At 36.3% G+C, this 15740-nt stretch overlaps 1 protein-coding gene across 1 annotated transcript; it reads left to right on the forward strand.

Moving 5' to 3' along the window:
* LOC139131629 (transmembrane protein 185A-like) lies at positions 1-15622 on the forward strand. Its single transcript, XM_070697758.1, has 7 exons — positions 1-154; positions 420-596; positions 2181-2388; positions 4891-4974; positions 7450-7626; positions 8408-8531; positions 12637-15622. Exons 1-7 carry the CDS (start codon positions 117-119, stop codon positions 12861-12863), a joined length of 1035 nt encoding a protein of 344 aa, XP_070553859.1. The 5' UTR covers positions 1-116; the 3' UTR covers positions 12864-15622.
* Positions 15623-15740: the final 118 nt, after the last annotated feature.

Here is a 15740-nt window from a genome sequence, read left to right on the forward strand (position 1 = left end):
AGGTTAAAGTTCAAAGTTCACATAAAGTAATGGCTACCTCTGTGTGTTTTGTTTTTACTTTGTTATGATTTTACAGCTTACGCTGGTGTTACCGGTGTTAAAAGACCAACGGAATCATGAATCTTAAAGGCCTTTTTCAAGACTTTAATCCAAGGTGAGAAAGACGCTTCTTTTGTCTTCGGAAATTAACAAAACCCATAACGTTACGATACATTTCTTCAAGCCGTACCATCTACCCACGTTCTCCAACAAGTATGCATGACGCATGGATGCCGAGTTCCGTGCTTTACGTCAGTGACTGTGGAAGGGATAAAAGGGTTGTTATCGTACATTTTAAGAGTTTTAGGAACTCTTGTTTCTCGGTAGAAGAAAAGACCATATTAGTTCTTTAATAGGCTATTTTCACTCTATTTATACAGTAAATTCCTGGTGTACTCCTTCCTACTTATATTTACATTGTTGCTGGCGCTGAAATTGGACGAGACACTGACGTGTAGTTTTTGGGCCGTATTTACACCACTTTGGATATGGAATGTTGTGGTCTTCAGCGGCGCAGCAGTAGGAACCATAGTGTGGATTAAACATCCAGAGTACAGGTGTGTACAGATGGATTTTGTCAAAGTGCTTGCGGGAATTATAATTCATTCAGGACTGTCAGTAGTGGGTAATACATGAACCATGGGCGTCCATATGTGTACGAACAGTTTTCTGCATAATCTACAAAATCTACATAACATTGTATTATGTTGTGAAAATCAACATGTAACAGATTTATTTCATTTACTTACACTCATCTTCTCCTAGGGGTGCAGAATGACTACACTGCAAGACAACGCAATGACATGTAGTTTTCAATACAAAAAATTCTGCATAAATAGTAGGTTGAGAAAATAACAATAAATTGGAATAAAGACCCTCATATTATTTGTAAGTAGTAGATGAAGGAAAGGGAAAACATACGCAGAAAATATAAGATACAAAGTGCTCAATATAAAAAGAGTGGAATATGTATGTTGCTCATGAAACAACTATACATATATATATATATATATATATATATATATATATATATATATATATATATATATATATATATATATATATATATATATATATATATATATATATATATATATATCTGGTAATTACGAAAAACTCAAGATGAAATATAATGATAAAGTCTGTGGTCACATTTAAAAAGGGAAAACAAATTTTTTACAAATAAACTGATATCTTTTGTCAAGAGGTTGTGAAGTTGAGAAATCGTAGTGAACGATTGTATGAGTGGAATTGGTAAATAATTGTAAGTGCCCTTTTTTGGATACTCTCTAATACTGAAATGAGTTTATCTATCAGAGCACCTTGCCACACAACACATGCATATATTCAAGGCAAGGATGGACTAGGGAAATATAAATTAATTTCAAGTCATCAATGCTAGCACCATACCTATTTAGTATTCTCATGATATGTAGATCTTTAGAAGCTTTACCTACAATTTCACTGATGTGTTTATCCCATTTTAAATATGGCTAATATAATAACAAGTGCAATGCATTAAACGTGAAAGACCTCCAAAAGTGAGTCGTCAATTTTAAGTGGAGAGGTTTACATCGTATCTGGAAACACAGCCGATCATCTGTGTACATTTCTTTAGATTCGAACTCATATTGTTAACTTGAGACCGTTTGCAGATTCTGATGAGATCTGCTTGCAATCATGAATTATTGGCATTATTGCAATGAAAGTGTTTTGAGAGTGTTGTGTCATCCATGAAAATGAAATGTGAGTTTTTGATTGAACCTTGAATGTCATTCAACATCAAAACAAATAAAAGTGGGCCCATCTTTGTGCCCTGAGGTACATGGGCTTTGAAGTGTGTAATACCGAGTTGAAAATGAATCTTTCAGTACAACTGTTTGCTATTTGTTAATCCATCCCGTATGAGATGGCTTGTGCAATGTTATGATATGTTATAATGAGAGGTTGTTTAACAGATTGTTTATAAAATTATTCATTGCTGTAGAACCTTGAAAGATTTACAGATTGATTTACACAATAGAAAAAAATTTAGCAAGATTTTGTTTTCCTTTTTCCATTGTTTCTGTGAAATTTTTGCACTGATATTGATCGATTAATTAATCGATTGACTGATTGATTGAATTATCTGTATTTATCAGAGTTGAAGGTGAAGGCTATGTGGATTTCAAGGCAATGCACATCTGTGTGACTTTGAACGTATTATTATTTATATTTGGAATACTTGCCTGTGACAACTTGGAGACGCATCGCCATCTATGGATACTGGTGTTTATGCCGTTGTTCTTTGTGTCTCCGTTGTCAATAGCAGCGTGTATATGGGGGTTCCGGCATGACAGGTCATTGGAGGTAAGTTAATGCAGGTCAAACAATAGTCAATTAGCACAGAATAAACTTCACAGTCTCAACTATTAATTCAGTAGGCGAAAACAACCTCATTCATTCCAAGTAAAATCATGTGAGTTGATGAAGTAACCAGTAGTAGTGTTATTTTTACTCAGAAAATAAGCTTTGCTTCTTAAGAAACAGGCCAATACAGTGTACTCTAACATTGTTTTAGTTTTCATGTATGATGTAAGTGAAGCTGTCAATAATTGGCTAAGTATTATTAAGTAACACTTGGTCTTTGCCCTCTAATGTGAAACAGTTCCACTGGGGTTTTTTTTTAATACTTGTTGATCATTGGATGGGATGGAGGTCACAGAAAGGGTCATTGGTGTACTGGTACGCTGTACCGTAATAATTGCATTACGTTCACAAAAAAGTCACCCTTCTTCATGGCTGGCTTTTGTTGTAATACAACATGGTTAATGCAGTCACCGGGTAGGGTCCTTGGCAGTTTTCCAAATTTTACAGGAGGTCAATATCCAAAACACACAGGAATTCTCCCTGATCTTACTAGTCGGTGAGCTCTCAGGAATTCTGCAGTTGTGAATTTCAGTGCCAGGAGACTTAGTGATCGTAACATGAAACTTTACGTCATGTGAAACACAAACTATAGTTCACCATAGCATCTTTATTACAATTGGTATGAGTATTTCTTGAAACTTCTGCCTTCTTGTCCATTCTGAGTAAAGTGTAAGAATTGGAAAATGTCGATACATAGCAAAAGCAAAAATGTTCAAGGAAATGAAATAGTCTTTTCTCTTCCAAGAAGTATGTTTATTAATTGAACAAACAAAAAAAATAATTAGATCAATTGCCAAATGAACATTCTTTTCCAATTTCAAATCTTTGCTAGAGATAATATTCAACTAGTTATTGATGGCACTGATATAGACAGAGTTCAGTTGTGTAGCTAAATAGCATTGTGGATTTTTTACAGGAATTTAGTTAATTAATGTTCACAGATTGAAAAAGTGCACGTAACTTTTCGTAGGCAATCCTGACCCAGTACCAGTCACCAGGGTAGCCCTACGATTGCTTGGTAATTTATCACATTCATCAACCTGATTGTTAATGGAGCGTGACTTCTCATGCATGCTTTCATTTCACAGCCAATTTGGTGGCTGTTACTGAATGAATTTTTAATCTTGCATATCTCGAGAGAATTTCTCTTATTTTAATTATCCGTAACAAGCTCTTTACAAGGACATCTAAAGAACTTTGTTGCATGAGTTTGAAAAGATATGACATCACAACGGACCATGGTTTTCCCATTCATTGTAATGTACAGAGTGTATAAGGAAATATACACATCTCAATCAATTCTCAGAATTAAACTTGTCCAATGATTGCATGACACCCTTTATAACTTGGTCCATCTTGGCAACACACTCAATCGTATCATAAAATTGCAATTTACACGTCAGTCTCTACAGTAATCGTGATATGAACATAATTGCGTTGCATTTGTAATTAGTCGTAGCAGGTCTTACAGTACAATATTGCATCTCAGTGCAGTAAAGCATTAAGTGTACAAACCACTTGTAACTAATCCGTTATTATACTGCTTTATGGCTTTGCTGAATGATTCAGTTGCCACTGTAGCCACCATTCAAGGCATATTTCCCTCATTGGGCTCGGTCCCTAAGTAGAGCCCAGGACCATGATGAAGTGTGTCTACCTCTATGGAACAATTGAGTTACTTTTTCAAGTGCATAACTCCACATACCGATATTGCATACATCTAGTGCACCTTTATGAGACTTTAACTCAATAGAAATAAATCAATGTTGGAAAAGAATGTAACTTTTGACTTCTTAAAACAATCTCTCTTTGTGTTCATTCAAGATTAAAATTCCACTACCGCCACCATAAAGTCATTGATATCAACTGAAAAAAAAATGAACATGAGTTTAACATGTCTCACAGCATGGAGCTGGAATGGCTGATGTACCCTCAGATTGTTTCATATGATCTGCCCACTCTATCAAAGCTATTCAGCACAGATTACTGATCTTGGATATTGTTGCTCTAAGATGACAGTGATATCGCATGAAAATGGCATTAGACCCAAAATGATATTCAGATTCATTTTCAGATACAAAAATTCAGTACCTCAACAGGTATATGAGCTCTGTTTAATGACTACATGGAGTCAAGATCCTCTATAATAATAAAGTCATTGGTTTGCTGAATATTAATACAGTGAAGAGCCATCATCCTGTATGAAGAACAAATTTTAATGAGATAAAAATAGAAGTTCTTTCAATGTATTGATGTATTCTTTAGCTGTGTGTATTCAAGGCTAAACAAACTGATATGAGAATTTGCTACAGCCTATATGAAATCAACAGTGTGTTGTGAGATGGGGCTCATTATTGTTACAGAAGAAAATATGATTTAATGAGCTGTTTTGTTTGTTCAGAGACAGTTAACCTTAAAAGTTCGGTGTTTTCTCATTTTCAGCTGGAAGCCATCCTGTCAGTGAATATTTTACAGTTTATATTTATTGCACTCAGATTGGACGAAGTGATCACGTGGAGTTGGGTGGTAAGCCAAAACCTCATTAGTATTCATCTCATTAACCTTTCCTCATCTCAGGTTTCTCCTAAATGATGCAAAGGGATTTGAAAAGAAGGGGCTTTTTCTCCTGAATGCACTTTTAGGATTAATGTTATTGCTGTTAAGAAGTCTTCTTGCAAAAAAAGAGAAGAGAAGAAATATGAGTTGGCTTCCGATGATGGATGTTGTGCTTTCATAGTTTCACTATAGTTCTTCTTTCATGTTTGACGTCTGTTCCTACACTCCCCTCCAGCTATGATTATTCAACACTTCCTTTCAATCATGACATGCTGTACAAGAAGATTGAGAGTTGTTCTAGTAAGGTGACACCTACTTGGATGAAAGAGTTTCCTGATGTTAAGATATCACTCATGATAAAGATATAATAGATATGAACTCCCTCAGGGTTTACGCAGGCAAGCTTCTCAACAGATTTTTAAGAATCTGGGATTACAGCAGCTTGGGTTTCAGGTTTCAAAATGTTGTCATTCTGTGAAAACTAAGCCAGATTTCATGTTTTTTTTTCACATATGGATGGCAGATTGGTTCAGAGATGTTTCGTTCAACGGAGGTTGTTGTCCAGGAAATAGGGTCATGGGTCATGCAGGGATCAGTTATTGTGAGAAACCAGACTACAGACTTGACAAACTGTTAATGGTTTGAGTTATGAATTGAGTATTTATTATTTCAGTAGGTGAAAACTTAGCGCCAGAAGTTTATCAGATTTTATATCGAATAATATGTGCTCAGGTGTGATGTCACCTGATGTCACACTGATGTCAATTTCGACCTGAAAGCTTCATGGATTGCTACGCGTCGGTATGTCCAGTGTGTGATCATAGACGCGTGGGGGTGGAAAGTGTGTCGAGTGTCTGTATTTTGATGTTGGGAGGGTAAATATTGCCAGAGACAAACACTTGGTGTCTGTAACCCCCTGACCTCCGTTTCCTGTGTACAGTTGCAAATTCATCATTAAAAATGGCGGGGGTTTGACCAGAGTTGTAAAGGAAAGGCACAGAGTTCACCCAGGGTTCTGAAGGTAACAGACTACATGTATCCACGGTTAGTGTATTGTCAACCAATTCCATCGGCTTGTATGTAGAAATGTCAGAACATATGGCATTACGTTATATTTAATTCTTTTGAAATTTTCACAAAGGACTCAATCAAAGAAGCCATTTTGAAAAAAAAAATACCGGTAAAGTGGTTTCACCATGCAGTTTTTCTCAGTGTTTTTGATAAGAACATCACTTTTCATCTTCATTGCTTAGTCCCAAACCATCATTTCTTAATACATCAGAAAGTCGCTTGGAATGGAGCGTTTAAGAAAATTCAGTATTTATCAGCTCCCTACTTCTATGAAGCCTGAAATTTGAAATAGAGCAGTATTTTAATGTGAATTGTTTAAAATCAAACCATACAATTGATTCTTGGCAGTATATCTCACATATTTTTCTCATCATTACATCTTGCATACTCACTGCAACCAACAACATAAACATGCATAAGGGATCGTCTCAGATTGTCGCAGAAGTTCAAGAAACGAAATTTCTTTGTTTAGATCAAAACCCCCTCCCCCTCCCCCTAAACGAACTTCAAAAGTGTGAAATGTTCATGTCTGCCTGAGAGTACAATGTTGCATTTTGCTATAGCTACTAAAGACGTATTCCCCTTGCCACATTACAACTTACATTAAACAAGCCAAGGCTTGGTCTGCAATGCCCTAATGCCAGCACTTGCAATGCAGTAACACCCGAGTAATCGTCATATGGTTCAGGCAATTTACCCACATATGGATATCCCTCACTTGTTATAGAAACCCTGTCCAGTTCTTGCCGTTCCAGTATGCATTGACTGTTTGATTGCGTTGTCGCAGACACTTGTTTTGATTCCTTACAGCGAATTTGGGCTTCGGTTATATCAGTCTGTTTACATGGTGGTTTTTTCCTCACCAGGTAGACATATAGCTAGAGTCACTCCGCGAGAAACTTTGACATGGGCCCAGGCGTGTTCAATCATATTAAAATGACTATGACCAGGTGCATAACAAGTGAGAATAAAGACATCTAGTTTTAACAGACGCTTATAATTAGCACATTTTAAAAAATGATACTTTTTGTCTTTGAATAATTTGATGAATGAAAGGTTTAGGATACAATGTTACTATCGGTAAATTGTGTTTGGGAACGAACGAGAGGGAAACAGTTACAAAAATGTTGGTGTGCATTTCTTTCTTTAATTAAAATAACACACGAAAACTTGTGATCACAAAATAAAAGTGCGAAAGTGAAGTTCACTAATTGAATGGAGGTCAACCCCCTCTCCCCTAAACCAATGAATTTCGCTTTTTGAACTTCTGCGACAATCTGAGACGGTCCCTAAGGAAAATAAAAATACTTTCACCTTTATATAATCACCTGTACAGGTACACTGAATCTTAAATTCTTTTGTTCTATTGAATAGATTGTATTTATACCGCTATGGATATTGATGTGTCTACTCTGTCTCATCGTCATCTATTACATCATCTGGTCAATACTGTTCATGAGGTCGACGGACATCATGGCTGAACAGAGACGAGCTCACGTCATGATGGCGTTTACGGCCATGGCGCTGGTGGTGCCTCTTCTAACATGGGAGGTTTGTATTCAAAATGTGAAATGAAATTTGAGAATAAATGAAAACAATGATCGCATTTCAAAAGTATACTTTGGTGTTCTGCTTTCTGTTTACTGTTTGCAGTTCCCTCTATTACTACACTTGTACAAAATATGATTGTCAAACACAGATATAGTGTCTAGTTCTTGCTGGGAAATTTTGCCCTGAAGCATGTTTTCTTGTGATATTAAACTGAAAATTAGGTTTTCAACCTAAACTATGAGTGAAATCATTACTGCCTCAGGGAATTATTTCAGAAGAACAAAAATATACTCAGAAGTGATGCTGAAAATACACTGTATACAATACTTGTGGTGTTATTGAATGCAGCAATACTTCTGTGTTACATAAGGGCTGGGAACACTCAATACAGAAGAGGAATTTCTTTACATAACATATTCCATATTTGTCAATTTTTCATAACTTTTACGTATACCACAATGAATTCAAAACTGCATTCTTTGTAGGACAGGATGCCTTCCTAACATGGTAATTGGTATTAACTTGTCCAAAGTTGAAACAGTCTTTAGTGTTTTGTGTCTCAACTACTATAGAAGTGAATTTCTATTGAAATTTATCATACAAATACTTTAACTGTGTCGATCTCATGGGAAACATGTACAATCACATTGTTTCCAACTTATGATCTCAGCAAACTTTCAGCCCATTTACATTGATTCGTTTTGATACGGAAAACAATGATTTAATCCAAGTAATGATGCAGTTTATTAAAAGGTTTCTATTGTACTTCCTTTTTCACAAGGTTCTGCTGGCTAACAGACTTGATGGCGGCAATGACTACGCCTTTGTAGCAATCTTTGCACCACTCTACATCTCCCTGTTGACTCTTATCGGTACAGCCTTTGGACAGAGGGGAGGAAACCCATGTAAGTGTGCACCTGTGTGTGATCTGATTGGACTGTAACCGATATTCCCCAGGAGCCAATCAGTGGCTTCAGTCAAGTGCTACTTAATAGTACCCCCCCCCCCCCCAGCTACCATAATTTCAATATTTCCTCAGTGTGTTTGTGGGTGATGCAATTAAATTTATATTTTTTCTACTCACCTTGTGAATAGTAAATCAGCTAAAATTCAGTCACATTGGCAATACATGAGTTATTACATTGTGCAAAAGTACTCTCATTTTTATTTATTTATTTATTATTTATTTATATGTTTTTATTTATTTATTTATTTATTTATTTATTTATTTATTTATTTATTTATTTATACACTCATTTACCTATGTGAAGCTTTGCCGGAAATATTTATAATTCACAACATATTGTTTTTTGCTGTGGAATATGTCAAATTCATAAAGGGAAAAACCTCAAGATGCTGTCGTCTTCAAGAAAAATACAGACAAAGTACCCAATTTCAGTCAGTGACAAAGTGACTTTGACCCAGTCATTACTGTTGGTGGCTATGAATCTGTTCAAACGTTTCTTATAACATTGATACTCCCGTTCGATTTACCGTAGATAATATTCCATCTAAAAAAAAAGTGTGAAAAATAAATTAATCACAGAAATTACAGTAGGCGTGCAATCTGAATTAACTGTATGTGTCATGTAGCTCTTGGGAGATGACATAAGACCGAAATATGTTTGCAAAATTATTCATCCATGTCCATATAAGGCTTGACCAGGTCAAGCATCCAGTGTGACTCAGACAGGTAACGTATCTGCCTATTCATGTTACTGTGATAACAGAGCTTCTCTTTCTATAGCCTCTCCAAAACACTGATAAGAATCTAATCTAGCCGGGGCATACCTTCGCTGAATGATGGCTTTGTACGTTCAAGAGTAGATCACTTACCTGCAAGCGGAGGGCCTAAACATTTTTTGTCAGTCAGAAAAACAAAATGCACTCAAAAGATCAGTAGTGACTCCAAAATTTCCAAAGAGGATTTTCCCATTTTCAGTGGCAGCAGGACTAGAGTGAAGTGTATTTTTTCAATCAGTGAAAATTCCCTTTAATAGAGACATGAAATCCTTGGTGCATAGCAATTGTACTGTATGAGCTAAGATCATTCCAAAGTTTTCTATTCACTACATGTGAATTATCACAGTTACTGTGGCGATCTTAATTTGAGATGTAGCGCTTGATTTCCTGTACAAGTTATCTCCAGATGAAATCCAAACTTTCTTCAAATTAGCAATGTAGCTCCGCTAGGCGGGAAAGCAGTAGATGTGTTTCTGGTTCTTGCATGTATCATTTCAAGACCAGTGCATCATGTCTTTTTTTTCCCCTTTATTGATATGTTCAACAAAATTTTTTCAATGCTATTGCAACATGAATAGCTAAGCAACCTAATATTATGTCACTAGCATGAACAGACTGGGCATTTACGCGTAGAACTGCCTTCCAGCCATGCTAATAAAATTCTGATGAGGAAAATGAAGTGTTTTTTTCATTGAAAAACAGATAATTGATGTCATAACAGTATCACACCAAAGTGGTCAGGAAAAAAGCGGGGAAAATCAGATTGTTACTTTGCCTTTTTCAGATGAAGTGCATGATCTAACAAGTACAGTCTTTTCATGATAACGTTTTGCCAGGAAATGATGAGGTGTTTCTTATTTCATGCATTCTTTCCGGAAGAGATGTTTTTAAAAGACGATACTCACCAAGTACTATATTGAAATTTTGTTGTTGCCAGGAAACTAAGGTCATTTTTGTGTTTCTTCTTGGTACAGTGATGTTGCAAGTATGGTATTTTCCTAACAAGACCATGCCAGGAAATGACGAATCTTGTTTCATGCATTTTTCTCAGGAAAATTTATTTTAGAAAGAGGATAAATACCAAATACTAACTTTGAAGTTTCGTTGCTAAACGCTGTTAGTTAATGATTTCAGGAAACCATGATAATTTTCATGATTCTGTTGATCTTGAAGTGCTCTGTAAACGCAGTGATTTTGACCAACCCGCTCATAAACTCTAGAGATTAGCATTATGATTAGTAGCAGATTAGGATCTGGTTTGGCCTCATTCTCCAAGGATAAAACTAGCTCTTTCATTTTGATTTTTGTCACACGGAATCGGCAGCAGCACTTGACTGTTTACGCGTACATCAATCACAGTAAACCTGTGAAGAAATCAAGTTCCTAGAACAGCGCTGAATTCAGCCAGCAAATTGAAATGATGCAAGAAATGAGAGAGTAACAAACGGAACAAAAAATTCTCATCATGACATCAGATTGCACAGTGCCAACTGCTTCTGCTATAAACTTCACAGTGCGATGATAAATGTATTGCCGGGGTTATGTGAGATGTCTATCCCTTCCTGATTTATATCAGTAAAGTCAAGGGTTCCCTCCATTTATTAAAGATGAAATGATAGGTTTAAGACCCAGTAAACACACAGAAAAATGGTTTGACCTACATTCGGCTGACACTCCGCAACCTTTTAACGGCTGTTTAGATCAATAATAGGGCAAGAAAATTGATGTTGAATGCATGCCAATTGCATTTAAGAAATGGTTCTTAATAGTTTATAAAAGCACTGGGACATGTTTTGGCATTTCTAGGTCCAGCAGTTGACGGTTAATTGAGCGTAACATCCTTAATGCACCCATCACCTTGTCTCCAGATTTTTGCTATTTTTTCCAAATTACCTGTGTTTGCACTGTGTTTTGTTCTTCACTGGCCAAGCACTGTCTGAATTCCATGTGCATGTGACATTTTCCAACAGACTGCTAAAATTCTTTCAGTGTTCACATGCAACTCGGTGTGTAGTCTATTCAGTCACCTTGCCAGTTTTCTATTTGCACATCCCAAGTACTGCGTTAAATCATTTTACTTCAAACACAGAAATTTCTACAATTAAATTTTGTTCACCATTGCTGAAACTTAGCTATCCATCCACCTACACCATCCACCCACGTAAAATCATCAAAAATAATTTCATTGTTCCATACATCCTCTTGATTATCAGATGCTCCAAATTGTGTCATCAGTTCTGTATATATATGTATATCTGTGATCTTTCTATAGTTTGTGGAAAAAAGCAAGAACTATGTACATTTGTCAAATGAAATTTCCAAACTGTCAAAAATTGACCACATCATGGCCATGTTTTCATTCTGCATTACAAATAAGCCACATTACTTGCAGAGTTAACTACAAGCATAGTAAAGCACCAGTACAAGTTTTTGGCATCATTTTCAAAGCTCTGAGCTGAATGTATGGCCTTGTCCACTGGTAAAAAATACCCATTACACTATCAAAACAACCAACAAGGCATTTGTAGGAAAGTCCTTCACTGAACTGTTGGCATTTTCATTTGGAGACTATTTGCGTCCATGTGTTTTCTATACAATGATACAATTTCTTTCTCACCATGTCTACTTACATTTCAAAAACGCCAGTCAGATGTTTTCTCAGACAGGTTGTATCACAAACACATGCCTCGGCTACATATACTTGGTTCCCCTGTTATTATAATACACATGGATCATGTTAACTGTATATTTTACTTCCCATGATCTTTATTGCTGACCCCTTCACCTCATATCCCTGTATAGAGGTCCAACTTGGCCACAGAAAACTATAGGGTTGTTCCAAACTTTGGGAATGAAAGGGGTATGAGGGACCCCTGTTCACGTTGGAGGGATCTCACCCTGTTGAAACGAAGAGGGGAATTTTCCATTGTAAATTCATCACACTGGCCTGCCATTGCCAGTTCAATCCACGGTTAAACCAACGTATTGAAATGTACAATGTTGTAGAAGCAGGAATGGAGTTGGCTGCACTTGCACCGAACAATTTTACAGACCAACATAATTGCAGAGGGAAAAATTATTTCAAGAAAGCCATGGAAGCTGGGCCCCTTGAGAAAGACAATTGTTTTCAATGTGTAGATTGGGCCCAGCATTCTGCAGGTGTGCTATTGTAGATTACAAACTTTGCATCAGATCATTTCAATATTTCTACCACTATCTCAGGCATTTTTATTCATTTGCATGATTTTTTTTTCTCATTGATGACAGGGTGGTTTGGAATCAGGAAGGACTTCTGTCAGTTCCTGCTGGAGGTGTGTCCTTTCCTGCAGGAGTACGGCAACATTTCCTACAAGCTGCAACGGAACATGGCAAACTCTCCGGACTCGCAGGACATGGACAGGGACTCGCTGTCCGAGCAAGGAAGTAAATATAAAATCAGCATCAGCTCATCGAGAATCGTCATGCCAGTGATCTCCATAGAAACGCCAGATTAACCCGTATGATCACCAGCTGTTCAAGACACTGTCTTCACAATCGTACAAAGTTATGATATCAACATCATGTACTTTTCATGGGTATTTTTCAAATACATAGATGAAAGATGTTATGTGGTATAATCATGGATAAAATCATTGGATAAATTTTGTATCACATTATCAAACTGATTTGTGGAAATCCGACTACAAAGTAATGGATTGATTCAAGTGCAAATTGATTTCACAAAGATATTTAGAGTACTGGATAATCTGTATTAACATTGCCTAGCCATGGTCATTTCTCAATATAATTATCTGTGACTATCTATTATATTTATATTCATTTCACTTGAATGCCCACTGCGTAAACATTTCAGTAAATTCTAAGCCACCAACATCTGAGTTTAGACGAAACAGATTTTGAGGCACTGAAAGAAGACATGAAAGCCCAACAAAAAATCAAAATATATATTGTAAAGAGAGTGATTTTGGTAAAGCTTTCATATTCACAGTAACGGTGATCAGTCTTTGAAATATACAAAATATTGTAAATATATATTTATTTGTCTTCACTGCTGCTTCATATGACAAGTTTTTAAAAAGAGAGTTCGATATGATTTTGTGTGCAAGACTTGCAAAGTTACACCTCAAATGTAATGCAAATATCATTTCAGCTGCCAAATATGGCTGTTTGATTCTAGCATTTGAGTTGCTGAAATTCACTGACAGTGAGTCGTCTGTTGATGTCTACCCTACCAGTCAAACCTGGGCAGAACATGAGAATTATAATTAGTCTATGACTTCAGTACACTCTGGTGAAATTCTTTTATTCTTTTTTTTTAAAATAATGAGATACACACTCATTTTTTTCAGAGTTCAGATAAAAACTTTAACATTGAATCCTGAATGAGTAGTGGCAGTGCACCCAACTTCCAGATATTGAGAAAGTTATTATTTTTTATACAAATAAGAATTTTAAAATGGGGATGCAGGACCTGAATAGTAAGGATTTTATTAAAGCAACTGCAGCAAGGTCATAAGGTGACCTTGCACAGAACTTTTGTCATTGGAAACATCTAAGCAAGGGATTGGAATAAACCCAAACTCTGCAGGCAGTTGATAGCAGTACACTGTCAAGATGGCCGTCTATCTAACAAGCCAGCAAGATAGGGGGCTGTTTCATTCCAGCGTAAAGACAAAACATAGATATGCCCGTGAACAATCACACAGAGATTTGGAAAGATATGACCATTGTGGAACATTTATGGTTATCAAACGTATAATTCATCCATTTTGTGAACGGGTAAAATAACTGTTTGTAAACAGAAAGCATGCACTTGATGGCCTGTAAGTAGTTGCTTTAAGTCAGAGTTGGCAGATATAGTGTAGCAGTTTCAAGTGAACTTTCACTTTCATTTGAAATATCATCTTCACAGTTTGTAAAAGAGCAGGTTTCAGATATGATATATTGTAACAGTTATGAGATTCTTATGCACTTTTCCTCATCATAGCAACTGCCGATTCTTTACAGAAACACAGAAACATAACACTGCGTTACCCATGCTGAAAATGGGTTCAGAACATCAATCAGCCATCCTTGAACTCTACAGTGATGAATTGTTATGATGGATTCACATAGGTTGCCAATTTTTGAATCAATTATCTCATAAAACGTGAACGAGGGCATCTTGTATGAAAAATATCCCCAGCAAGACAAGGTTCAAAAAGTACAACTCTCTTCACATTCAATGTCATTGTGAAGTCCCATCTAATTTGAATACGATAATGTTGCATGACCAGACTGCTATTTATAGTTTAATGCACTATTCACAGTGTGTCACATCATTGAAATACTAGTACACTCCCCCTGGAACATAATGAGCTTTTCCCCTACAATAACAGTACGGATACTTTGTTATCAACTTGTCACAGTGTATACTTTCAGTTTGTGAACACTAGGTGGCGCTTTGTGATGAGGGGACACAAAATTGTGTTTTACATAATGCAGATCTTTTTCTCTTTCAGAATTAAGTGAGTGCTGTGATCTTCTCTAAATGCTGGTTATTCACTAAACTTGGCTTTATGATTATTATAATGGCTTCAATAGTGATTCCATGCTGAGAAATGAGATCTCTGCATAATTCAGAGTTCTGTGTATATGTACAGAGCTCTGCTGAATCTGTATGGTATTGAAACCTGTTAGAAATTTCAAGTTGATACTATGTGCACAACTTATAAAAAAACAGGTTAATGTCATTATCAAAAATGAAATATTTCACAGATTAAGAACTGTCTTTTTTTAAACTGAAAAACACATCTGGTAACTGTAGACATACATAGCTGATCGATTCTCTTCAGGCAGGTTACTAGGGGCGACAGAAAATACTGAGCATATAGGGAAAGTATTTGATTGGGCGCATTATCAATATGGACAACACCCTTGTATTTGAAATGTAAACACATGGGTGACAAAGACCCCGTAATGCTAACAGAAATGGCAAACTGTTTCAGCATTCCCATGCCCCCAAACATCGATCCAAATATTCACCGGCTAAACAAAAAGCGAAACTGAAAATCTCACGGGTTTTGTCCAGGAGAATACATTGCATGATTTTGGGAGAGTGTCACTGAACATGATTGTCAGATGTCATGTAAAATGATGCCGCGTTTCAGTGACAGATCAGTGTCAAAATAATCACCATAAAAATGATTTGTTTTCCTGGCTTTCTGGGCTTGTGTAGCACAAAAAGTAAATAAACGGCCGAGGTACCTGTAAATGTCATTTTTTCCGGGTCATTTGTTTTACGCTTATCCTCTCACCTTCAATAGGATTATGCTCACATTTCAATTGCCACATGGGTTTTCATGAAGTGGTTTGGGATTTTGCAAAGGTGC

This window comes from Ptychodera flava, chromosome 4 (assembly GCF_041260155.1).
Source record: "Ptychodera flava strain L36383 chromosome 4, AS_Pfla_20210202, whole genome shotgun sequence".
NCBI lineage: Eukaryota > Metazoa > Hemichordata > Enteropneusta > Ptychoderidae > Ptychodera > Ptychodera flava.

Coding starts and splice junctions, on each gene's coding strand:
- LOC139131629 (XM_070697758.1), top strand. CDS start 117: ATGAATCTTAAAGGCCTTTTTCAAGACTTTAATCCAAG. Junction 155..419: donor TTTCAAGACTTTAATCCAAG/GTGAGAAAGACG, acceptor CTATTTATACAG/TAAATTCCTGGTGTACTCCT. Junction 597..2,180: donor ATTAAACATCCAGAGTACAG/GTGTGTACAGAT, acceptor TGTATTTATCAG/AGTTGAAGGTGAAGGCTATG.